Genomic DNA, 24,243 nt, shown 5'->3' on the forward strand with positions numbered 1-24,243 from the left:
AATTAAAAACAAAAACATTTAATTGCAACAATTAATTTAGCTTGCCTGCATTGTTGACTGGTGACTCCCTCTTTATAATATTCCACAGAATATCTGTAGGGTTTATGTCAGCCCCGTCTTCTGACCGTTCAAGCACAGTGACACCCTGACAGGAAGAGATACTTTGAACCGTGTGAGCAGGTGCCAAGTTCAGCTAGAAAATAAAATCTGTATCTCCATAAAGCTCATCAGCAGAGGGAAGCATAAAGTGCCCTAAAAAAGGACTATGACTACCTTGGACTTGATAAAACACAGTGGCGAGATTCGCTAGCAGATGACATGCCTCCAAAGTGCACAATTTACAGCTAAAAATAGCCGGTTTCAGTTAAAATAGTTTGGTTATGATGCTTAGACGCAGCTCTCTAAACCAGTGATTCCCAACCCTGGTCCTTGTTGTAGGACTATGAAAAGATCTACAATTACAAGAAAGGCCCCAATCTCTGCTTCATATAAACGTTACTGATTTACCTTTAACTAAACACAAAACAGATTTGTATTACTATTAAAGGAAAAAAAAAAAACTGAAAATGTTTAGTGTCAATTTTATTCAAGTAAATTACAAAATGATAAATATGATTACTAAGACAAATATACCATGAGGAGGTCCAACTCATTTTCTTCTACATGCACAGAACTTATTCATTATTTTAGATTACAAAAATATACCTGTTAAAACAGGAAGTTATCATATGTAAAAACAGCTATCACAATTTCATAAACAGTTTCAGCATATGTGACATTCGATTTCAGTTTAGTTGGTTCCTGCTCTGCCTTAGTTTGGAATGAAAGAGTCTCCTGAGCTGCTTAACTTCAGACACAAAGACAGGTAAAGCTGTGCAGAGGAAATCCTCGTTTACGAAGTGGATGACTTGAGATACGCGATGAGGTCGGCGCGCTCGTTCTTCTTCTTGATGCCAGCAAAGATCATCTTTGTCCCAGGGATGTATTTCTTTGGATTCTCCAGATAAACATTCAGAGTCTCTTCATTCCATACAATTCCTGGAAATTACAGTAAGTCCAAAAGTAAAGTCAAAGTCAAACAGCGTGATCCCTGATTAAGAAACTAATTCTTATTCACATTAAACAGTATTTACCTTTGTTTTTGTTGGCATCTGTGTAAGAGTAGCCATCAGCCTGGCCTGTCTGACGTCCAAACAGGCCCCATAAGTTGGGTCCAGTTTTATGCTTCCCGCCTTTTTCTACAGTGTGACACTGGGCACACTTTTGGACGAAGGTCTTTTTTCCCTTTTCAATGTCCCCGCTCATAATTTCTGGAAAGGAGAACACATTTCATTTGATTTTATTTAACAAGACATGCCACTAGGGGGCGACATCCAACGTGTTACAAAATCTACTTTTTTTTTTTTTTTTAAAGAACGAACAGAAACTAAGTGCTCTTAAAATGAAACAAAAGAAGTAACTATGGAGTTTCTGGATATTTAAGTTACTCATTTTCTCAGCAAACACTACAGCAAAAATGTTTTGTTGCTGTTGTCGATTATTTAAGCATATTGGGATAAAACATAAAGGACGAAGATCTTAATTTCAACTCCAAGTAATATGAAAGCAATTCAGCATTATGATTAAAATGTACTTGATTCAATGGTAAAAGGCTCAGACCGGTACCAGGCCACGTTGTGGGAGGCAGGAAGTGACAAACCCATATCTAACTCGCTTTTTCAAGTCGAAAACTCGACAAGGCGGAGCAGAAAACCCAACAACCATTAAACCCAACTTTTCAGGATCGTGGTCTTACCTTTCGGTTAATTTGTTGTGTCAAATCAGGTGTATCGTGAGAGTAACCTCTAACTACCCGGCTTTTGTCCTTCTACCGGTTTTGTCGACTGTCGAGTTGAGAAAAAAAAACGTGCTTCCTTATTTTAAAGTTAGTCAGAATTACACGTCATCAGTCAGCTGACGTTTCATCATCCGCGTCAATGTCAAAAGAAGAAGAAGAAGAAGAAAAAACAAGGTCAAATATGTCAAAACTCATTGAGAAATCACTCTTCTGCGTCAATGCGATCCGGGAAACACCACAGGATATCAAAAAACGTCACGCAACGAAAGGAAGACATAAAGTGTTTTTTTTGTTATAAACTCATTTCTCAGTGATAGACATTAAGCTCAAATGAATACAGATAGATTGAGAAAGACGGAAAAAGAAAGAATTAAATAAAGAAATTCAAACTTGTTTTGGAGTCAGATCTAAAACCAAATATAGGACAACTTGATAAAGTTAGTGTAGATCACCAGGGAAAAGAATAACACTGTTTAGTACATTAATCAAAGAACAAAAACAATAATCTGAAACACTTTTTGAAATCAACTCAAGAAGAAAATTCTCAGTACTCTTTAAAATGAAATGTTGCTTTGACCTCTTTGTTTTTCTTTTTGCAAGCACATCAAACAGAAGGCACTTACCTGCAATCTACTGTGACAAAGAATCTGAGTTACTTTCTTCTGGCTGTGCAGATGTGCTAAGAGTTGCTGCCAGGCAACAAGACAATTTCAGCTTCAGTGCCAAATGTTGGTCTTGTTTATATTTCCTGGCTTGGAACTAAAATGTGGGTGTTTGCACTACCATGCTATACAAATGAATGTTTGGGTTAACAGCTTCTATTTATCAAAATTATCTGAATTTGAATAGGTCATATTAGATTGTAAATTTGATGCTGGTTCAGTCATTTTCCTGTTTTTTTTTTTTTTTTTTTAAGTAAACACAAATCAAAATCAAAAATAAAAAATGTTTCACTTTTTTGCAAGACATTTGAGATGGTGCCAGTCGGAGAGTCTTTGGATAATATTTAGAAATGTAACGTGAGGCACATTTTTTTTTTCTGTTCAAAGGTCTGAGATGAATAATGATGTGTTCTGAGGCGTTGGGGTATTCTGTGCCTGAGACTTTAGGTTACTTGTTAATGTTTTTTTTTTTTACTTTGCTCATGTTTTTGGTTATAAACTAAACTATCTCAAAGATATTCATGGATAAGGCTGCATTATTGTTATGATCTGCTTGAGCTGCATGCCATGTGCAGAAGGTTCATATTGCTAATGCCAGGCTTCTGACCAAATTGCTTCAGATTTCAGTCATCACACCATTTTTAGTCTGTGCATAATCTCTTTTCGTTACAAGTTCCTGAACTTTTTTTTGTTGTTGTTGCTTGAGCTTAAAATGTACAAGCACCTTCATGACCGATGCCTACTGGCTGCAACAAAGTCCAAAAATCTTTTTCACCAATAAAGCCACCATGCAGCCCAATAATAAAATCAAGCCAAAGTATTTCAATGCAACTGCTTCAGAAGTTTAATTTGTTAAATTTCAACAGCCTGACGCTGACCCCACTTTTTTCCCCTCACAAAACTTACCTCCTCCCAATCCGAGTTTTTTCACGACTCCACCTCCGTGTTTTCGTGCTCGCTCGCTGCCCGGCTGCGTTCGATCCACTCCGGGCATTTCTTCCCGCCTAAAGCCGATCTTGCTGCAGGGAGGAGCGACCGGGGTGCAGTTGAGAGATGAGCTGAGCATCACAGCCCCGCATTCAAGGAAACGGACTAACACAGCACTTTTTTCTCTCTCTCTCTAGACTTCCCACAATGTTTCTGGCTTCCGTAAAGCACGAGAGCTTTATGATGTGAAAAAAGTGTGGTATGCACGCAGAGAGGCCGGTGTGAGCAGGTTTTGTCTCTGAGGAGCGGGGAATCTCTGCCCAGTCAAGGAAGACCCCCTCAATTGTTTCCTGCGCCAAGAACTGTAAAGACATGGTCATCACAGCGCATCTGTGGTAAGGCACTAAGCTTTTCTCTCTGATCCGTGGCAACCTAAATACCAGCACTGCTTGTGTTTGGTTGGTTTGTGACAGTTTCATCGGGTATTGTGATGAAGAGCTGCTGCTTTAGTGCTCCATTTAGCCACTCAGACTGAGAGCACAGCTCCTCATCCTTCTGTATTTGCATCCTGAGTGAATCAGCGCGGACCGGTCAGACATGACCACATAGCCAGCTGCTGGGATGCTACAACTCCTGCAGTATGTATCCAAACATCACGATCAAGGATCCATAAAAACATGGATGCTGTATGTTGGAGTAACCAGCCGACCAACCAACTGATGACTTTGATGATGTAATGATGATGCGTCACTCTTATATTCACCCCCTTTTTTTTAACCGAGTCCTGTGTTTTATTTCCCACACACGTTCCACAACTATTAATGAATCAGCAAAGATGATTATTTTCCATTATTATAGCCACCCCCAAAAAAGCCCCACTCAATCTGTTGCTTGGTGTTTGTATGGCAGCTAATTTAAAAAAGTTTCATCCCACACTATCACTCAGCCTCCTTTTTTAACTGAAGGTCAGCCAGTGACACTGCAGTTAGTCATGAGCCACAGAAATGCAAGAAGATAGGAGAGGTATGAAAAGCTCTGTGTAGTTTGTAACTAGCATTCCCTTTGAATGGATCCTGCTTTGATCTGCATTGATTATTGAGTCTCTGATGTATTACTGAGCCCTTGCTGAGGAATCATCCAGCTGAAAGTGTTCCCATGCCGTTTAGACTGCTACCTCCATGCCTATAAGACAGTCATAGATCTATATTATAGGGAGAATCTTACAGTATGATAACCTTGATTAAAATCACTGCTGTATTTACATGAAAAAGTTGAACAAAATGTAGAAAGTTATGTTATTTTCAATAACATCACAGGAGAATAACCAGCAATCGGTGCTTCTCCTGCTACAAGTATGCAACATACCGGTTGCAGCTATCTATAACATTTATTTATTCATTTCATTTTATATTATAATAGGATGTTTTCAGCTGTTTAACTAGCTACATAGTGCTGACTGTGGTGGGTGGTGCTCTGTTCATTTCCAGCCAAATGTCTGTGTATGTTGTTTGAGACCTTACATATTTTCCTATGAGACAGACGGATATTTCTTATAAGCGTGGGATTAATGTAGGAGCCTTCTTTCAGCCAGCTGACCAACAGTGTCAGCTGGCTTCTACTAATAGGAGTTTAAACCAGATGATCAGTTTGATAGATCATTTTAGCCATTCTGAAAATGTCACTTTTTAAAACCTTGGTACACTTTGATTCTTGTAACCCAACCATACCAATTACAACATGTTACTCAAATGAGGGAGTAATGATCTACACCCCAACAGTCATCCAGTTGGGGTGTAGGTCAGTTTGAGGGAGTGGGAATATTGTTTTTTAGTGGGAAAACTAATGAATGTGATAATAATTCCAACTTGATTCCAATAAACTCCAATTTATGATGGGTGGAAGTCCCTCTCCCACCCCCAATTTTTTTTCTGCTGTTTGTTACATTAGAGAATTGGTAAATGTCAGCATTTGAAAGTATGGCAGGCGTATGCCGTGACAGAAGATTGCCAAAAGATACTATTGATGCTAAATAATGTTTAAAACTTTTATCATCACTTCTATAAGTATCAAAATAAATGAATAAAATGATTGTGATACAACTCTAATTCCACACCTCCATCCCTACATTACACCCAGTTTGTGTAGTTTTGATTCTGATACCCATTTTGGGTCAGTCTGCTTGTGGCCCAGTGCCGATCTGCATTATATATCAAATCACAATATCAATGTGTTTGCGGTTGCATTTGTTCAGGACTGCTAAGATGCATTTGTGGTTGGATATTATATTTAAAGTGCCATGCATTCACACTACTTGCCAGTAATATATTTTGCCAGCTGGATGAGCTTTCGATGCTCTTGATGCATCTGAAATGTGATTTAGTGACTGAGATGTTGAACCTGTGGAGTAGATATTGTGATGATGGGAGGCTGAAACCTGGACTGTCGCTGTAATACTCAGTAACAGCATCAGAATTGGATGTTTCTTCTATTGCAAGCAGCTTGTTATGAATATGACAGATTATGACCCCTGGTCAAAACCAATTTCATCTAAGGGTCTCCTGTAGGTGGAGTGTAATTGCTGCAGTTGCATAACCATACCTCCTCAATTTAAACTATGAACCAGCATGAAAATGTGACGACCTTGAGAAAAAAATGCTACAGTTTTATAGTCAGTTGTTGATAACATGTGGATTTAAATCAAAATAGATTCATCACCAGTTTTTATCTTCCTACCTGTAATTTTAGAATAGTGTTAACTAGATTAAAGTGGTTGGTTAAGCTCCTTTAATTTCTTTAACTATCTGTGTTATCACAGCCGAATTAGTCTTTGCATAAAACGTAGCCATCTCCTTTCAGTCAGCTAACTGGCAGTGTGCAACAAGTATGTTATGAACAGTTTCTTCAACTCTGCTTCATGGAGATGGACTTTAGGAATGGTAAATTTGACTAACAAAGTGACTTATGGTCAGTATGAGTCTCTTTCTACGTAGAAGAAGTAGGGAATTGCAAGGAATTGCAAAATGATGCCACATCTCGTTGCCATTTAATTAACATCTATGTAGGGTAGATAGGATCTAGTTTTTTTAATATTTACCCTATAATTGAAAAGTATGACAGGTTTTTCATGTCCTACTATAAAGTGTGGAACCTAAAATTGTTAACATGATTCCTTAAATGAGATGCAAACTCCTTTTTTTCCCCATTTTTTATTATTATGTTGGGAACAAATAAGGTAGTACCTTAAAAGCCTTTCGATGTGTTATGCCTTGCTCTACCTCGATGATGTAATATGTGCAGCCCGGGACAAACTGGCTCTGTCCAGCTGGTGCTGTTTTAAAGAAAAAAAAAAGGAAGCCTAGTTTAAAGAGATGTGCTGATCACTGCTAGTAAACGTCACACAAAATCTACATCTATTTAGTCTAATATCCTACACTTAGGTAAAAGGTCAGAATCAATTGATTTGTATTATTAGCCAGTTGTAAAGTCAGACAGGGCTTGTCCTTTAATACCCTGTAATATAATATAAGGACACGAGGCTGCTTTTGTTGGCCCACTTTAATTATACAACAGAGTGTGGGACCAGCAAACTTGTTTCACTTTGGAGCTCTGGTCAATACTGGGAGGTTGTGTTTCTTGTATGTGATGAAAACACAGGGACGCCTGTCATTCTACTCCCATCGCAGCTGAGTTACCACTGAGCGTCTTCATGTTACATGTTGGTAATGAGTAATGCCATCAGTGTTCATGTTGCATTTAACAAGCAACAGAGGTATGATGTGGAGCATCGCAAGATGTTCAGACCCTAAAGGAGGCAGAAACTATCGCCATGACAACTGATGGCTGGGGCGTCCAGGGATACATCGAGCTACATTCCCAGCGCACGTAATCATTAGCAACTGGGAAATGGTAAATGTTGCATTGCAGATCAATGCATAGTTGAAATACTGTTAGGGTTGGGCATGTGGTATGTTTTTGGTCGTGCGACAGTGATAGAGACGCAATGCAGGATTGTGGGGTGTTTGACTAAAGCAGAGAAGGAAGGTGAGCAGTGTGGTCTTTTTTTTACAATGTCGAAAGAGTAGAGAAATGTATAGATGATATGTACTTAATACCAGCAATATTAATACCTGATATTGATATGTCAATTCATGCATCACTAGTTGTTTTTAAATAGTTCCACCTTTGGAGACTAAATGACTGACATATTAAGTTCAGAAATAAACGAAAATGTGTCACAGCTGTAAAAATAAATTGAAACCAGGTTCTTGGTACCTGTAACCCACCAATCTATCACATCAGATTGCCAGACCCACTTTTCTACTTTGTCCTGTACTGTATTGCCTGCCTTCATGTTTGATGCAATACACACCCACTTTTGCAAGAAGACTCATTCGTTTTAAAATACTTCACTTCCTCGCTTTCTCTCAGGAAGTCTTGCTCCACTAACATGAGGGCGAACGCACAGATAAACACTGTTAACAACAGTTAAGTTATTATATCCATCCTGTTTCCTTAGGAAGGAGCAGCTACATCACATTAAGTTATTAGATTGAATTGAAGCCCAATTAAACCTCTAGCCGACTGAAACGCAGTTGTTCATATCTGGTGGAAGAAGAACCATTTCATTGGTTTCTGAGGACATTTTTGTCTATAAAATCTCATTGCAACCTTTAGGTGTTTTGGAAAATGCAAACACAAAGGATCACTTCCTCATACTGTTACATGCTATTGCTAGGTGCTTTAAACAAGTGGTGTAACATCACCCTAAATCCTACAATTTCTAATTTGCATTGTTAACCCAAATTTGGCTCCTGAAATGAGTTTAGGCAGTAAACTGACTGGATGTTGTTGTGAGATTTGCACACCGTTTACTTCTGTTCAGTCATTATCTTCACACATGGAAGACATCTCTTGCATCAAGCAGACGCTCATTCATCTTCAACCAGAATAAGTACTATTGATTGGAGAACAATGGCTGTAAATGCAGCAAACGTCAGCTTCACACAAAGCTCTTGAAAACATTAAAAATCAATAAAAAGCGAGCCAATGTTCTTCTAGTTTGAAAGCTTTTTCTTCCTTTTCAGGACAATGTACAAAAGTTGGGTGTGTTAAAAATCAGAGACGTCCAAATGAACTTGCAAAAATCAGTCGGCGTAGAGATGTTCAAGTTTCAGCTAAGTGGTTTAGCGGTGCTTTTATAGCTGACTCATTCAACCTGCCTTGTCTTCATTCTGAGTGGACCATATTCATGAGGACTGGATTTAGAACAATAAGCTCATGACTCATTCTGTCCTGATCGGACTCTTCCCGGCACCACCATAACTTTCAGAGGATGGAGCAGCTTTGGCGTCTTGTCAAATTTATGACAAAGGTTTTATTTTATTAGCTTCAGCATGTGATGTTGCTATTTACAGTAAATAAAACTGAATATCTATTTGAGGCTAAACCAGAAATTGGCTTGAAGTACGGTGCTTTGCAAAGGTAGTCAAGTCCCTTTAACGTTTTCACATTTGATCACAAAAACCTCAGTTTATAATTTTTGCAACAGAAGAAAACAAAACAGCTCTAGATGGAGTCAAATTGGGTGGAGAATGCCTTTGTACATCAATTTTTCTGTCTTAATAAAGATTTTCAATTGGATTTAGGTTTGGACTCCGTTTAGATAACTGTTCTGAGAGATGGAGAACTTCCATATGTCCTCAAGTCTTTTGCAGCGTCTACCATGTATCCCTCCTGGATGGCAACGAGTTTAACGAGTTTAGCAGCTCCATCTATCGTCCCAACGCCTCTGAGCAACTTCCCTGACAAAAAAAAGTGTCCCCACAAACACGTTTTCTGTAGGCTTGCTATGTTCAGGGTCATGCACAGTGTTCGTTTTTCGATGCACATTCATGTAGACCAAAATGACCAAAGTGGAATCCCTTCCATGTTGGCTAAACCTGTTTAGTGTGTCACTAGCTACACTAAGCAAGTGCACATAACAGTTTCCATCCAATTTTCATCAAACTTTTAAAATAGCACAAAAAGAAAATGGTAATTAAGTTTGGACTTTCATGCCTCTGGTAAGGCAAAGACAAAGATGTGAATGGGAGCCTTGGCTAACACATTATTCACCAGATATATGTCCGTCTCCCCTTTTTAAATCCAAAAAGTGGCTCATGCAAGCTTAAAAATGATTTTTTCTTTTGTTTGCGAAATTCAGGATGTTATTTTGAATTTTCAGTAAACGGTACTGGAAAATGATGTTGCATTAGTATCTAACACAATACTTCAAAATGTGCATTAAAAAGCACTGATTGAACTATGGTTAAAAGAGTAAGGGGGCTGAATGCACCCTTTTCTGTTTTTCATGTTGTTAAATAGGGAGACACATCACATATAACAGGTCATATATATATAGATTTATATAACACAAACGACAGTAAAAGCTAAAGTTGTGCGGTGCTGGGAAGATCAGTCAGATCAGTGATGTAAGTGTTGCATTAGAGGAGATTGTATGGTGTGGTGCAAACCTACGGAGCAGAGCAGAGGGAGGTTAGTTGGTCGTCACGTTTTAATTAACTGAGAAAGTCCATATAACAGCAATCGGTTCAGCAGGGGTCGTCTCAACGTGTGAAAAAGCTGTGAACACAAGGCACCTCTTCTTTCCAGTGCTCAGTTATGCACAAGTTTGTTTTAGTTTGCCTCATAAAGTGGCAATAAAACAACACTTTTACCGAACACTTTCATTTTCCAGTTTACTTTTTTTTTTTTAATCATTAGTGGCTGTTTGAAATTATTGTCACAAAGAGGGTTTGCATATGTCAATCCTCAGCCTAGAAATGTTCATTAAAAGTGAAAAACCGAAGTGAAAACAAATAGTCTGATTGTATTTTCACTTCACTGTTGCTGCAGTCGCTTCACATCCAGTTTTGTTTTTCATATCCTGAAAGACGTGTGGCCATAACTTAAATGTCATTAACGTTTACTGACAGTACACACTGATTTTTGCTTGCAAACTATAGGTTGTACTTACTGTGATTAATAATGCATCGGAAGAGTGACATTTACATTGAAAGCACATGCCACTTCTGCTTCTTACTAGGTCAAGGAGAGCGGATGTGTTAAATAGGCTGAGAGTGCAACGCATTGTGTGAACCGACTTAGCGCCTTGTCTTACAGTGGCTTACACCCTGGCTGGCTTAAGACAAGGCAGAGTGGGGATGATGACGCTATCGCAGGAGCTGAATTATAGATTATAGTGCATGAGAAAGCTGCACAGTCGCATGTGAGCATGCTCAGTGCTGCTGAGCGGACTCAGGGGAGGTTCCTCACACACGGGAGAGCCTAACCAAAACATCCTGCAGTTAAAACCACAGGGTGCTCTGAAGCGGCGTACACCAGTATCTGTCCACTGGATGAACACAGGCTGCTGATGACAAGACTCATCACTGCCTATTAGTTTGACACACAGTACAGCTATCAGTGGAAACACTTTGGAATATGTCTTTAGCTTCATGTTGCAGCAAAATGAAGAACAAAAATATGTACATATCTGAGCAATAACTATAATGTGCAGTGGATAAAGCCAGTCTAATAATAGATATTATTTCTGAAGATGTCTGTGCTGCACCCTGATAATCATTCAGTGACAGAAAGGCGTACTATTTTTCTAAATTAAAAGACCAAATGTGATTATATTTAATCTTTTCTGTAGGAAAAGAAAGGGGGTGGTTTAAATGTGTGCTTTTTGTTTTTCAATAGGTACATGTGGAGTTGCCAAGAGTTCAGGCAATTACACAGCAGCCCTGCAGGCAGTGTTATGGATGTCAGCATGTGCCATGACTAATGATGAAAACGGGCACTCCCCGCTGCTAGCCGAGCCGGTGTTTAACCAGATGTTTTGAAGTTAACTGATACAATTATTTCAGGAGATTACCTCACATTTAGCACATTTAGGTTTGAAAGGTTATCGATGTCGGTTGCCTGTGAGCTCTGGGTAGGCCTCTGCCTTACAGCGCGTTGTTTAACGTCCTTATTCGTTTGGTATTTTCTCTTAAATATTCCAATCTAATTAAATGTTTAAAGGGTTTATCGTTAACTTAAATGGTCTTAATAATCACGTCAATAACACGCTGAAGTGGTAATTATGTTCTCAATGTAACTACAGCTTTTACAATCATTAAATTTTGGCTCACGACTAATTATCACACAATCAATTGCGATTAATAGATAAATGTGGTGTGTTTTTTTTTGTTCATTAATGAGTTTTTTTTAGCACTTGCTGCTTTTTAGTAAGGTTGTGAATAATGCGAGCTGCACAATGGAGTTCACTTCACATTCTGTTGCAGAATCCAAATAGCCATCGGTTTTGTATACGGAAACCCTCCAAAATGCGTAGAAATGTAATTTATCAAAATTTTAAAAAATAATTGATATTAATGTTTACCGGTGTTAAATATTTTAACTTTGGGAAAAACTAGATGTTAAAATAAAAACGTAAAAACATTTTTGTTGTGTTTTTTTGTTTAATCAATGAAACAAATTGATCTCATTTTGTAGAAAATGGATCTGTAATTTATGCTAAATTGTGACTCCATGTCCTTTTCTGGTTGTTGAGATTAACCAACAAAACTTTCAGAAATCATATACCTTTCTTCACTTTGAACACCACTGACCTAAAACCTGCTAAAAATAACAATGCAGGTCATTTTGGATCATTACATTTCGGGTCAAATGTAATGATCCAGTCCTGGGTTGATTGATAAACAGGATGGGTTTGACCCAGTACACACTGTTAGATCCCTGACTCAGAAAATGGATTAAAGTGACTCAGGTCTAAATAAGACTAACTAATGAGCGGTTCAGCTTGGACAGCAGAATTTTAATACGACATCAAACACCATCAAACTACTGAACCAGAAAAAGAATAAATGAACACTTTATTGCCGATCACGTATTAGTTTTCTTTTTAAACTGCCGTGAATGTTTATGATGTTGCTTGATTCGTGTTATTTTTATGGGGGGCATCTTACAGATGATGTAATGCAAATTTCAATTTTTATGGACAATTAAGTTTTTATCTTTTTCTTTTACGTACAACACTGTATAAAATAATACTTTTTCTCACTACCTCTTTGGCCATAACGTTGAAAACAATGGCAAAAAAAGTAAAGTTGTAAAAAACAGTTAATATAAATACTTTGCCTTTTCATATCGACAGTACGAGCAACTATTTGACTTGAAATAGGGCTAACAGTGCAGGCCAAACAGGATAAATGTTTATGTATGAAAAAGTTGCAAAAAATATTCCTTGGGGATTATCAGTTCACTTTTGAACTGAAAAACCTTTCTTGATGAAATGAAAGAGATTATATTTTTTATCCTTGACAGTCCAAATTGTTAATTAGGACAACAATTAGTAATACTGACTGATAATAAAAGAGAGTGATCAGTTGAGCTTTTTGATGATCATATCTCGGCTTAACGCATGCTGAGTAATCCTTAGTGGCAGTAATTTCACAGCATAGTGGATAAGCTTTCCCCAGTCACTCAACACAAGTGCGAAGAAGAAGAAGAAGAGGAAGCCAGGCTTCAAAGAAATGCTGAGGGTCAGTCAGTTTCTCAGATTAACACGCTGAATTAAAGGAGGCTCGGAGCCGTTCAGATGTGGTAATTCTAAAACTCTTTTTATAAAATCACTTCTGCATTGCAGCGCGGGTTGAGCGAGTGGAATATGACTCCCTGATCCTTGTGTTTCAGATGAGCAGCAGGCTGTGAGTGTGAGGACGTCTCAGAGGATGTGCCCGACCTGTGGGCCCCAGTGCTGAGGAAGCTCCGCAGGGCTGACCGGTGGCCAGCATGTCTCTGCACCATCAGTACCAGCGAGGCCCCCACGGCCGCACCATGAGCACCGAGGAGAGGAGCTCCACGCCAGTGAACAAGACCTCGGTGCCGGTTCAAAAGAGCGCCTCCTCCTCTTCCTCGTCCCAGCGAGACAGCCGGCAGGTAACGGATCTTCTAACTTCAGCAGGTTCCTGGGAGTGAAGCTGGAGCAACGATGAAATTCTCAGGAGTGAATGTTGGAGTACTTTGGATGTTGGGGGGACTCTGTCAGTAAGGATCAAGGAAATAGTAAATTATGACCAAAACATGTTGCTATGCAAAAGTATTCACATCAATAATTATCTGTTTCACGTTTTGCCACGTCAAAACAAACTTTTTTTTCAATTTCGTTTTTTTACATATTCTGTTTGTAAATCTAAAAAGTGCAGAGTTCATTTAAGAAGGTTTAGCCGACAGATGAGACCAAAGCTGAACTGAAGACCTGCCCATTGGAGCATCATGCAGTTGGGATTTTTTTTTTTTCTATATCAGAAAAAGACAAACTAAGAAGAGTTGATGGAAAGATGGATGGAGATAATTAAAGGGGAGTCCTTTAAGAAAAGCTATAGAAAGTGGTGCTACAGTAGAATGGTTGAACAAATTTAAGTGTTTGAATCCCCCACCCAAATTTAAGAGCAAAATTTAACTTAAAATAAATTTCAGTTTCTACACGAGTACTTTGAAACATTGAAATCATAGCCAAGGCAAATAAATACATAGGTAAAAGAAGCAGCTATGCAGACATTTCTGCAGGCGTATTCATATGTGCCAGAATTCCCTTTAATCATTAGTCAGCCATATGCTGAAATAGCAAGATGCGACAAACACAGATGGATGTTACCATAACAGCTAAGCATTATGCATTCATTCCTCGTGAAAGGTTAAACACAATTAGATAAACCTGCTGCCCAACCTTTGCAAGATATGTGCTAGTTAGCAGACTAATCAGCAGAGAAAGAGCAGTGACTACCAAATGAGCTGCGCTCTTATGTCACAGTTCACAGAACAGTGTCTCAAACTTAACCCCTGGGTTAAGTCATCCGAAGCCCCCGGCCGTCCTTCCTCTCCTCTCGGAGCTGCTGTGTCACTGTGGCCGCACGGAAACGAGACACCCATACTGGAATCTCTGACATCACTGCTTTTCCGTCGGCACTGGCTGGTGAATATTTCATGAGAGACAGGCGAAGGCTCGGTGCCCCACTGAACATGTGGCACATTCTGCAAGGCCCGGTGTGGACGGCCAGTTTTGTCTGCGCAAGAGCAGAAGAAAGAAAGCCGATCTGAGGAATTGGGACAGTTAGCTGAAAGCCTGCGGCTTGATGAAGCAGACAGTTACCCATTCAGACGCTCCAGCTCATTATCCCTTTCTTGGCTGCAACCTTTTGATGAAAAGGTTCTCCGCATTTCCAGGTTTACATAGAGCCTGTCCAAAGTAGCCTAATTGATGAAGTCAGATACTAGACAAGCTGGAAGCTGAAAAAGAATTAAAAAAAAAAACAACAAAAGAAAAACCATTCTCTTCTATTGAACTATTGTAATGCTTTTGTAGCCGTTGGATCAGAATCTTGAATGAAATTTGATGGTTTGCAGACCGTCTATGAAGCTGCATTCTCTTTTTGGATCCTGTGTGTTTGGGTTTTACTTGACAAATCTTACCAAAGAAAGAAAAAGGATTTGCTGCTCTGCAGAGCTTCCCTCTCTGAAAACAGTCATCTTAAAATTAAAACATTGGTCTTTTTTTTTTTTTTCCCCCATCCCAAGTCTTGGGGAAATCTGACTTGTGGGAAGCTGCCAAATCAGTTGCAGATAAAAATTAGGGGGAGACAAAGAGCAGATGTTCATAATAATACAGGCTAAACTCTTGAAATGAGGATATGATTAGTTTAACATTAGTTCATTTAGAGACTGCAATGACTGGATGTCCCAAACACTACAAAATAAAGAGACAAACGATCAGACTTGGCAATGGATTACACAATTACACAACTGGCCTGCTGTACTGCTGGCGTTGTGTCTCAATAAACATTAACATTCCACAATAGAAATTCCCTTCTTAATTTATTTAGTAAAAATAACAAGACCTTCAAGAAGTCAAAGGAAGGAAAAAGGAAGAACCAAAGGATGAAAAAAAAACATACCTTAACATACATTATGCATATTAAATTAGTTTTAGGGAAATACTTCATAGAATAACAATTGCATGTCATAAAATGAATAGATAAAATATAAATAATTTAAGTCAGTAGGTCTAGATTATTTGTGTCGTCATAAAATCTATTGTAGGGAGGATTGGGAATGTGTTGCAGCTGGGACGCTGGGCTGTGATTGGTTGTTTCATGTATGCTGTTGTCTGTGATCTGCCACACATTACTTCCTACTGTATGAGTTATCAGAGAAGTAGAGCTAGAAGGCCTTTGTGCTTAAAACCAACGTAAGCGGTAGTTTCTTGTGGTGGGTCATCACGCTTCCCGTTTCACTGGGTGGGTATGTGAGGGGACCCGTGGCCCTCACACAGACTGTTCTCTCACACTTGATAAATCAGAGAAAAGGAGCAAGAGAGAAATAAGTGAATGAGACGTTCTCATCTGAAGCAGGAGTTTCATCTGCTAGAAACCCACATCGTCGTACCTCACATTTAAAACATTGACGGCGTAAGTGAGCCTACCCTTGTTACATTTGAAGTGGTGAGGTTAATTGAGCTGTCTGTGCAGAACTGAAATTGCAACAAAACTTCACGATGAGCTCATTCAGTTTTCACTTTTTTTTTTTTTCCCAAGCACATTCTGAACCTTCTGCTCATATTAGCTTCAGCATCAGGAAAATAAAGCTACATTTGAGCTTTGATGGCGAATGTCATGTATATCCATTATGTGTGAAGCTACGGATAATCTTTTTCTGACTTTATGCATTCCATACAAAATATCATCTGCTTTGTAATTTTATGTTGGCCTTTCTTATGGCTTTAGATGCTCCACCAATGACCTTTGTTTTGTTGGGCTTCAGTGATTTTTGTGGAAAAACAAAAGCAATGCATTCTTGTTTGGGGAAAGCCTTAATGGGATCCTGACCTCATTCTTGAATCGATACATGTCAACATACCGGCTGCTGATGGCTGCTGTTCACGCCCTCGTGGGAGCAATTAGGTGCTCCACCTGCAGTAAGCGCAGTTTCACACAAACGCATGGACATGCATCTAGTACACAGACATTCCTAGGTCCAAAATTCCTGAAATGCACCATTAAAACATCTTGCTTGGAGGCATCAGGACAATAAACAGATTTTTTTTTTCTTTTTTTTTTTAAATCTATCTGTATGTTCGCTACACTAGTTTGGTAGAAAGTGCTTTCTTTTCAAATGGAAAAAGATACTGGGAATATTTCTCAGAGCTGCACCAGCCTACGAGTCATCAGACGATACGTTTAAACTTGTGTAACTGAATCTGGTGTGTTTACGCTGTGTGCAGGCCTGTGCTTCTCTCAGGATGTCCACATCCTCTCTGTGTGGAAGCCAGGCCTCTTACTCTAAGCTTTACTGCTGAGCCAGCCAAATACTGCGGGAAAATACACCCTCAAAAACAACTGCTATGTGGTTTGTAGCTGCTGAGATATCATCTTTCACTGGCGATTGTGTTGGTGTGTGAGGCGTGAATAGGGTGCAAGTTTTTTTTTTTTTTTTTTTTTTTTTTTTTTACAGGTTCTGTTTTGTTATGCAAGTGATGGAATTTGTAGTTTTTGGTTGCTACTATGGAGTTTAAAACTACTGTCCAATTTTTGGACAGGAGTGCCACATATGAGCATGCTTGTTCTGTTGAGAAATAATTGTTTTTTACTGTAGCATGGACCACAGTTTTTGAATTTGAATTTAATTTGTGCACAATATTCCTAGATGCCACTTCCTGAACAAGTCATGGACTTGTCTTGAATCAGACACACACACACAGATATGGAGAGGACAGACCGAATAGGGCCAGTGGAGTACCTTTGGAACGTTGTACTTCTCGAGTTGCTGCAGAAAGTACGATTTCTGCTGGTCTTTCTTCCGAATTCTGCCTGTGTGTGACGTGATCCACAGCAGACAAGGTGTTGTTGAGGATTACGAGGCGGGGCTGAATTCAAATATGCCTAAATTAAATATAGTCTTTTTAAAACGCAAAGCCGAATTATCCAAGCTCCTTGTTCTAGAAAAAAAACAAAAAAAAACAACTATTTAAAGGTGTCAATGCCTCATGTAATTCATTAATCGCTTTTTTTCACTGTGGCAAGCAAGTCATTTATCAAAGATCATATTTCTTAGAGCGCATGCACACGACATGTTAGGAAAAACTGACTGACAGACTGTGCTTGTGCGTCACTGTCTATGCCCGAGACATAATGTGGTCTCCAGAAGCAGACTGTGGCACTGATATTTATAGGGCTGATTTAGCCTGAGGTCTCCCCAAAGAGTGTTTGTCCTTTTCTCTGCTCAGTGAAACCTTAACTGCAACAGTTTGATTCATTGCATCAAAGGTCTGCTGTGGCTGTGTGCCATCGGTGAAACTCTGAGGGCCTGTCTCATGAAAAAGGCTCGTCTAGATTGAGTACGTTGACTAAGCTGATTATCGCCTTTACCCAGTGTAATTTCTGGTTCGAACGAAGCCGTTTTTCGGGATTCGAATATCTAATTTGTCAAGAAGACGTACGTAAATTTGCTGACTGTGAACAAGCAAATTTGTGAGGCTAATCTCCTTAAGGATCTTGACTTTGAAAAGCAGGAGGCCTCTTACGGAATCTGCCACAAAAAATTCTCCAATAAAGGAGTAAACTTGCCAAGAGGGACCAGCTCATTCAGCTGTAAATTATTCTGCAGCGAGATCAATGAACGGAGGCAGAGTGCAGGAAATCACTTTGGCTTAATTCAGTTCAGTTCTGTGGGCTGCGCTACCAAAAGCAGCAACTCTTATTGTGGGCCCCATTTCCATGTAAGCCAGTAGTCAGCATGTGCCTTGGTATTTACGTGGAGTCGGTGCCGTGGATCTTTTTAATGGTTTGGGAAGGGCAGTGTATTTAAATATTTGCAACACAAGCAATTCTTTATATAGTGTACCATTGATTTATCAGTTCAGACTCATTTAAAAGTCTGATAACAGACGGGAAGTTTGCCTGAGGCTTTCCTCCATGACAAATGTTTCATTGTCGCCCTATACGGCATTACGTGTATACAGTAAGCTGCAGCTGTTGTGTGTTAAATGAAGAGGCATTGCAGTATAACCTTTTTTGCAGGTAACAGCTGACTTGTAGCGGTGGTGTATATTTTCATGTCCTCCACTTCCCCATTTTCACAAGGCATTTGCCCCCGCAGTGAGTGGAGGAATATGACCTCATTACCACCCAGATCTGTTTGCCGACTTGTTAGATTAAGCAAGCTGTTGTCCTCCTTTGTTAAATGTCCTGCAAACCAAGGGTAGGTGTCATCATGCACGCCTGGCGAGACATCTTGAAGGTTGTAGCGTCACATGGTGCAGCGAGAAGCCACAGGCTGTTTGTTGCTCGAGAAGTGAAGCTTGTGCATACTAAGTTGACTTTTTTGTTTCAGAAGCTGCAATGCTGTTGATCCAAGTGTCGAATTCAAAATCTAATCAAATGCATTAAGTGCATCTTATTTAAAGATTTGATCAATTTGGCTAAAGCTGACCTAAAATAAAACAATTTGCTTTTATAATTTTCCTTCATTTGCATCTTCTGGTGTGATTTTTTTTTTTTTTTTTGCCTTCAGATCCTTTAAAAGGTCATTGATTACTTGGTTTTTAATACAGTACGTACATTATTAATCACAATATTCACTTTGACATTTAATGTGTCTTACATTTTTCTGTACTTTGTTAATTTTATCAGGTCATCTGTCTCAGCCACAAGCCGTGACAAGGAACTGTTACTCTGCTTTCTTGTGTTTAGGGCTCCATGCTTAGACCAGTTCTCTTTAGTATGTAATGTTTACCCCCTGTGTAAAATTGCACAAATAAATTGATTTTCAGCTGTTACAGAGATATCAATATGTGCAATACTGCAAATTTAAAGAAGTGCTTGAGTGCAGTATCTAAAAGGCTAACATTTTTCTAGCATCATGCATTCGTGTTCTGCTTGTCAATAGTTTATTTGGCCAGTTGCATGGAGTTTGACTGCTTGCTATAGACATAATTGATATATATTTTAGCGACTGTAGATGCCATCGCTGACAGAAAGGTGTTAACACATTATGATGGCTGAAAAGAGAGCAGACTGATTAATTCACTATTTGATTTTCAATATTAACGTCACGTCGGATGCGTCTTTTTCTAATATCGTGGAACCCTAATTTCAAACAGTTGTTTCTAATTCATTTTTAGAAACAGGTTGTGAATTTACTGCTGACGCTCTAATTCACACAGGATCAGAAATATACATACAAACTCAAAAATGTGCATACATACTCTCATGTTTGGTTAAATGTGCCTTAGTAAATTGCAGAGAGCCAAACACAGACTGGATACTAAACAACTCTTACCAGAATCGGTCGGGCTCATTTACGTTGGACGATTTCTTGGCACTGACCCGGCTTCTAAGCAGAGTCCATACATTTTTAAAAGCGTTGAGGTTTGGGCCATTCCGGCAACTTAATCTTACTTTATCCATTCCAGAACCAAATGTAATGTGTTTCGGATCGTTGTACCAGCAAAGCGCTACCTCTGCTGAAACTGACCTGGGTCACATTTTCAGGAACATGTCATGAACCACCAGGTTCAATGACTAGATGGTGATACGGCAACTTATTGTGGAAACAGTTTAATGTCAGCATGGTCTCGGGGAGTGACAATCAAGGAAGATTTCCCTGCTCCGAAATCAACACTTTCAAGCTGTCTCCAAAATCCATTGCGTCAACTCAAACCACCAACTAGAAACACTGGGAGAACAAAAATGTCTTTAATTTAAGGTAAAATACAGACTTTTTTTTTTTTTTACAGTGAGGTTAAACCTTGAACACAGGCCTCTGAACTGTCCTTGAGTATCATTCATGTCAGGAAACCAACCGATTTAGATTAATTATGCCAAAATTTAATAAGTAGAAAGATTAAATGCCAAGACAGGAATATGCCGGGCCGGTGATGTTGGCTTACAAAAGCATGCAGCATGCAGTATATTTGCATGAATATCAGAATCTACAATATACTACAATATATTCAAACCTGAAATGTCCAATGTGTATTTTTTGAATCCACTGAAATTTTGTTGCATCATCATTTATGTCTGGAAAGAAGTACTGTTGAAATACATATTTGAAAGTTTCAAATTACATGACAGCGATAGAGATACCAATCCTGACCAATAAAAACTATTAACTGCATTAATTTGCAGGTATGTATTGGCAGCGACCCCCATAATTATTTTCTTCCTTTAGTCCGTGAAGAGCAACAGCATTTTCTTTAGTGAAACTGATGGTTCCGCAGAGAGACAGAAAACAGGATCATGTTTCTTACTCTGTTACTGGTCATATTGCTGCTATCAAATCAGTGACCTTGTCCTCCTGCCTGTCTCCTCCTGAGGGACAAAGGTTGGATGTCACCTGTCCCTGCATGACCTGCCCACCGTTCCTCCCCCAGAGGCATCATTTTGATTTACAGACCCTCTCAGAGCTGAAAGAGCGTAGTCAGGAGAAAGCTAATGAGGTGGAAATGCTGAGAGAGCACAGGGGGACTGTGTTTTGTTATTTTAAAGCTGGCTTAAGAGAAGCACTACACGTGTTCCTGTTTTTCCTATGACAAGGCCATATTTTCTTTTTATTACAGCCTGCGCGTGTCCTGTTTGTGTATCACACCAGAGGAGTGAGTGGATTAGTTCTGACACGGCTGTGGTATTTTTCTTCCTCTTCCAGGAGGCAGACAGCTGGGAAATAATCGAGGGACTGAAAATCGGTCAGAGCAACGTCCAGAGGCCCGACAAACATGAAGGTTTTATGTTGAAGAAAAGGAAATGGCCCCTGAAAGGGTGGCACAAGGTACGATCCAGGGGCCAGGCCAGACACAAAAGCTTTCTCTTCTACAGAGAATGCACTCTCAGATTCATCCATCACCAAACTGTGTGCTGAATATTAAAAGGGCGCTTCTTTGAAGTCGTTCTCTTTATCATTTTTATGGCTTTCTTCTTATTTAACAACAAATTGGTACTCTTGTTTTTTTTTTTTTTTTCCTTTTATTCTGCAGCGTTTCTTTGTTCTGGACAACGGCATTCTGAAGTACTCCAAGACCCCTATTGATGTAAGTAATCCTGACCGTCGTCCCTGCAGGCAGAAACAGAGCTGCCCGGCCCTGACCTGTGCTAGGAGAGACAGTGAGTCAGCTGAGACATCTGCAGCGTGTTGCGTCTGCACGAAAAGCAAAACTGTCCGACAGAGTGGAGACGCGATGCATGATGGTGACAAAAACATTTTAGTCTCACACATTTTGGATTCTCGTGTCTGCAGTGGCAACACCGCGATCAACATTTGTTATGAACCTATTAGGAAAACGTAAAATGTAACGCGTGCAGAAACCACAGAAATTTTACATACTAAGAAGATAAGCTGTGTTGTCCAAACAGTTGCTCCTAGAAATCTTTAGGTTTATTGTCAACATTTGAAGCCTTTTAAGTCTTTGCGGTAAGCAAATTAAACGAGAGCTGTTTAAGCAGCGACATAAAACTAATATTACATGGATTATAACCAAATCTTTCACTAAAACTTTCTTTCACTGATTACTGCACTCATGATTCAACCTCCTGAATTCATCACTGCACACAGATTTACAGATCGAATGCATTCTCAGGGACTCGTGATGTAACCAATCGAGGGCTTCAATAATTGCATTTTACTGCATGTTGGAAAGATGGCTGTCCAAAATGTTTAGAGAACGTTGCCTGGCACAAACAAGGAAAACTGTACAAAAAGATGGCAGAGACCCTGAATCTAACTCGAGATACATGTGAAGGTGTCATCAGGACATCCTGGGAGAAATATCTTATCGTAAACCAATGTCAAGCTGAAGCTTGGGTGTTCAGGCCTTCAGACAACAATAATCCAAAGGATATCTCAAAGTCCACAAGGGTTTGGTTTCAGAAGATGTGTTAATAGGTAATAAAGAGGAGGGAGTTTTACCCTGACTTGAAATCTTTAAAATCGTGGCATTTGAAAAAGGCGCTTGCAGCCTGGAAATCTTAAGAGCATCAACGTTTTGTCACCATCGAAGTGCAGTGGGCAAGATGTGGCATGTGCTTTTTTGTTTTCCCCTTTAGACTGTTGTCGCACAGTAAAAAACGTGGAGCACTGAGTAACAGGCAGGTACTGAGAGTCCAAGTTTTATTGGGGCTGAAGGACTTCCGCTTTGCACTTTATTGAACAATTCTGTTGCCCTTAAATCAAAAATAAACCCTTGTAGCCTTTATATAATTGAAGACAAAAGAGCGTTAGTGAACTGGAGACCTTTGACCACGATGGGTTAAGATTCCTCATGAATCCAGCTGATGTTTTGCAGTCAGTCATGTTGTCCACAGGTCGTACCAGCAAAAGGATGGTTTACTAAATACGAAAGATGCTTTTCATGACCAACTCTAATCTTGGTCATGAATCTCATATTGACTCCAGGCTTGTTTTTGAAGTCGTCTCTCATATGATCATTTAAATAAAAAGAACTGTTCAGATAAATCTTTGAGTCCCAAATCTGTGTCAGAGATACTGATGGTGTGTTTAAATTATGAGGAGGCCTGGATGTTTTTGCCAAACGTCCACAGATTCAAAGGGGAAAGCTTCATGGCAGCATCGACGTCGGCCTCTCTGTCATGTCCATCAAAAAGAGGGCGCGTCGCATCGACCTGGACACCGAGGAGCATATTTATCATCTGAAGGTAACACTCGAGATGACTCACTGTATCAAGGTGAAAAACAGCAGCTGGGTAAGTGACAGAGGTCAGCGTTGGTCATCTGCTTCCTGTCCAGGTCAAGTCTCAAGACATCTTTGACGCCTGGGTGTCGAAGCTGCGCCACCACCGACTCTATCGACAGAATGAGATAGTGCGCTCTCCCCGGGAGCCCACGATGCGAACGTTTCCTCCTCCGGCTGCCATGGAGACGCCCCAACCCTCCCCAATTGTAGTAAATGAAACAAAGGTGAGCTTCTATTCCTCTATTCCTCTGTTAAAACTAAAATATGGGGGAAACAACATTTACATGTTAACATTTATCTACTCTTTTTTTTTGTACGTATGTAAACACATGATGAAAGTGAAAAGAGGAAGTTCTGTTCAGGGGCTAAATTGGCTCCTTGGTTTAATCACTGCCATTATTCTGATATCTTCATCACAATTCCTAAACCAACGAGAGAATTACTTGCATCATTTGCAAAAGTCATTCCAGTTCTGGATAAACACTGGAAAGTATTTTTATTTCCAGATTTTGTTCATCATTAATGTCAATAAGTTGTATCCTTCTTTCCTCAAAGGCGATTTTTTGATTCTTGCTGGTTTCATATTTAAAACTTGACCTCTGGAGAAAATTCTGCCTTAAATTCCCTGCGAAGTTTTTTTATTATTATTATTATTACTATCAGAATTTCAACATGGAAATGCATAGAAACCCTGTGGATTATGGACATATATCTGCCTAACATAATAAAGCAAGACATGAAACTGTATCCAGACCATTAAGATAACAAAACGGGTTGCCCATTCTCTGTAAGAGCGCTTGAAGTGTGAGTAAATGTGAGCACAGGGCCAGAGCAGTTCCTCCTGGGAGTGCTGCTGAGTCACATGGAGGCCATTAGAGGTGATCAGTAGGATTTGGATCCTGAGCAGCCGGCTGCAGCACGATGAGCTCTCCCTGAAGATTGGCTCAAATGGAAGGCTTCGGTCCTGGAGTCAGAATTATCTGCTGCATCAAACACTGCTGGAAGCCTGGAACAAAGACGGGTTCAGA

At 39.6% G+C, this 24,243-nt stretch overlaps 2 protein-coding genes across 5 annotated transcripts in view; one reads left to right on the top strand and one right to left on the bottom strand.

Moving 5' to 3' along the window:
• Window positions 1-565: 565 nt before the first annotated feature.
• LOC106961421 (cytochrome c-b) lies at window positions 566-1,962 on the bottom strand. The gene is made up of 3 exons (XM_015055150.1): window positions 1,796-1,962; window positions 1,134-1,310; window positions 566-1,038 (listed from the first exon to the last, which is right to left on the bottom strand). The coding sequence occupies exons 2-3, from the start codon at window positions 1,303-1,305 to the stop codon at window positions 893-895; spliced, it is 318 nt and encodes a 105-aa protein (XP_014910636.1). The 5' UTR covers window positions 1,306-1,310; window positions 1,796-1,962; the 3' UTR covers window positions 566-892.
• Window positions 1,963-3,460: 1,498 nt separating this feature from the next.
• osbpl6 (oxysterol binding protein-like 6) overlaps window positions 3,461-24,243 on the top strand; it is a 39,659-nt gene continuing 18,876 nt past the window's right edge. For 2 of the 4 annotated variants that reach the window (XM_015055157.1, XM_015055159.1), the window contains exons 1-6: window positions 3,461-3,821; window positions 13,168-13,413; window positions 21,175-21,297; window positions 21,503-21,556; window positions 23,064-23,177; window positions 23,269-23,439. In XM_015055157.1, the coding sequence (XP_014910643.1) occupies window positions 13,267-13,413; window positions 21,175-21,297; window positions 21,503-21,556; window positions 23,064-23,177; window positions 23,269-23,439 (609 nt within the window). In that variant the 5' untranslated portion in view covers window positions 3,461-3,821; window positions 13,168-13,266. The remainder of the gene's footprint in view (window positions 3,822-13,167; window positions 13,414-21,174; window positions 21,298-21,502; window positions 21,557-23,063; window positions 23,178-23,268; window positions 23,440-24,243) is intronic. The other 2 variants (XM_015055156.1, XM_015055158.1) reach the window with 1 other exon arrangement.

The sequence above is a fragment of the Poecilia latipinna genome, unplaced genomic scaffold, assembly GCF_001443285.1.
Source record: "Poecilia latipinna isolate Pla-1442-1.1 unplaced genomic scaffold, P_latipinna-1.0 Scaffold1299, whole genome shotgun sequence".
Taxonomy (NCBI): domain Eukaryota; kingdom Metazoa; phylum Chordata; class Actinopteri; order Cyprinodontiformes; family Poeciliidae; genus Poecilia; species Poecilia latipinna.

Excerpts from the sequence above, each read along its gene's own strand:
- LOC106961421 (XM_015055150.1), bottom strand. The coding sequence starts at position 1,305 with ATGAGCGGGGACATTGAAAAGGGAAAAAAGACCTTCGTCCAAAAGTGT. Across the intron at positions 1,039-1,133 it reads AGATGCCAACAAAAACAAAG|GAATTGTATGGAATGAAGAG; the intron begins GTAAATACTGTT and ends TGTAATTTCCAG.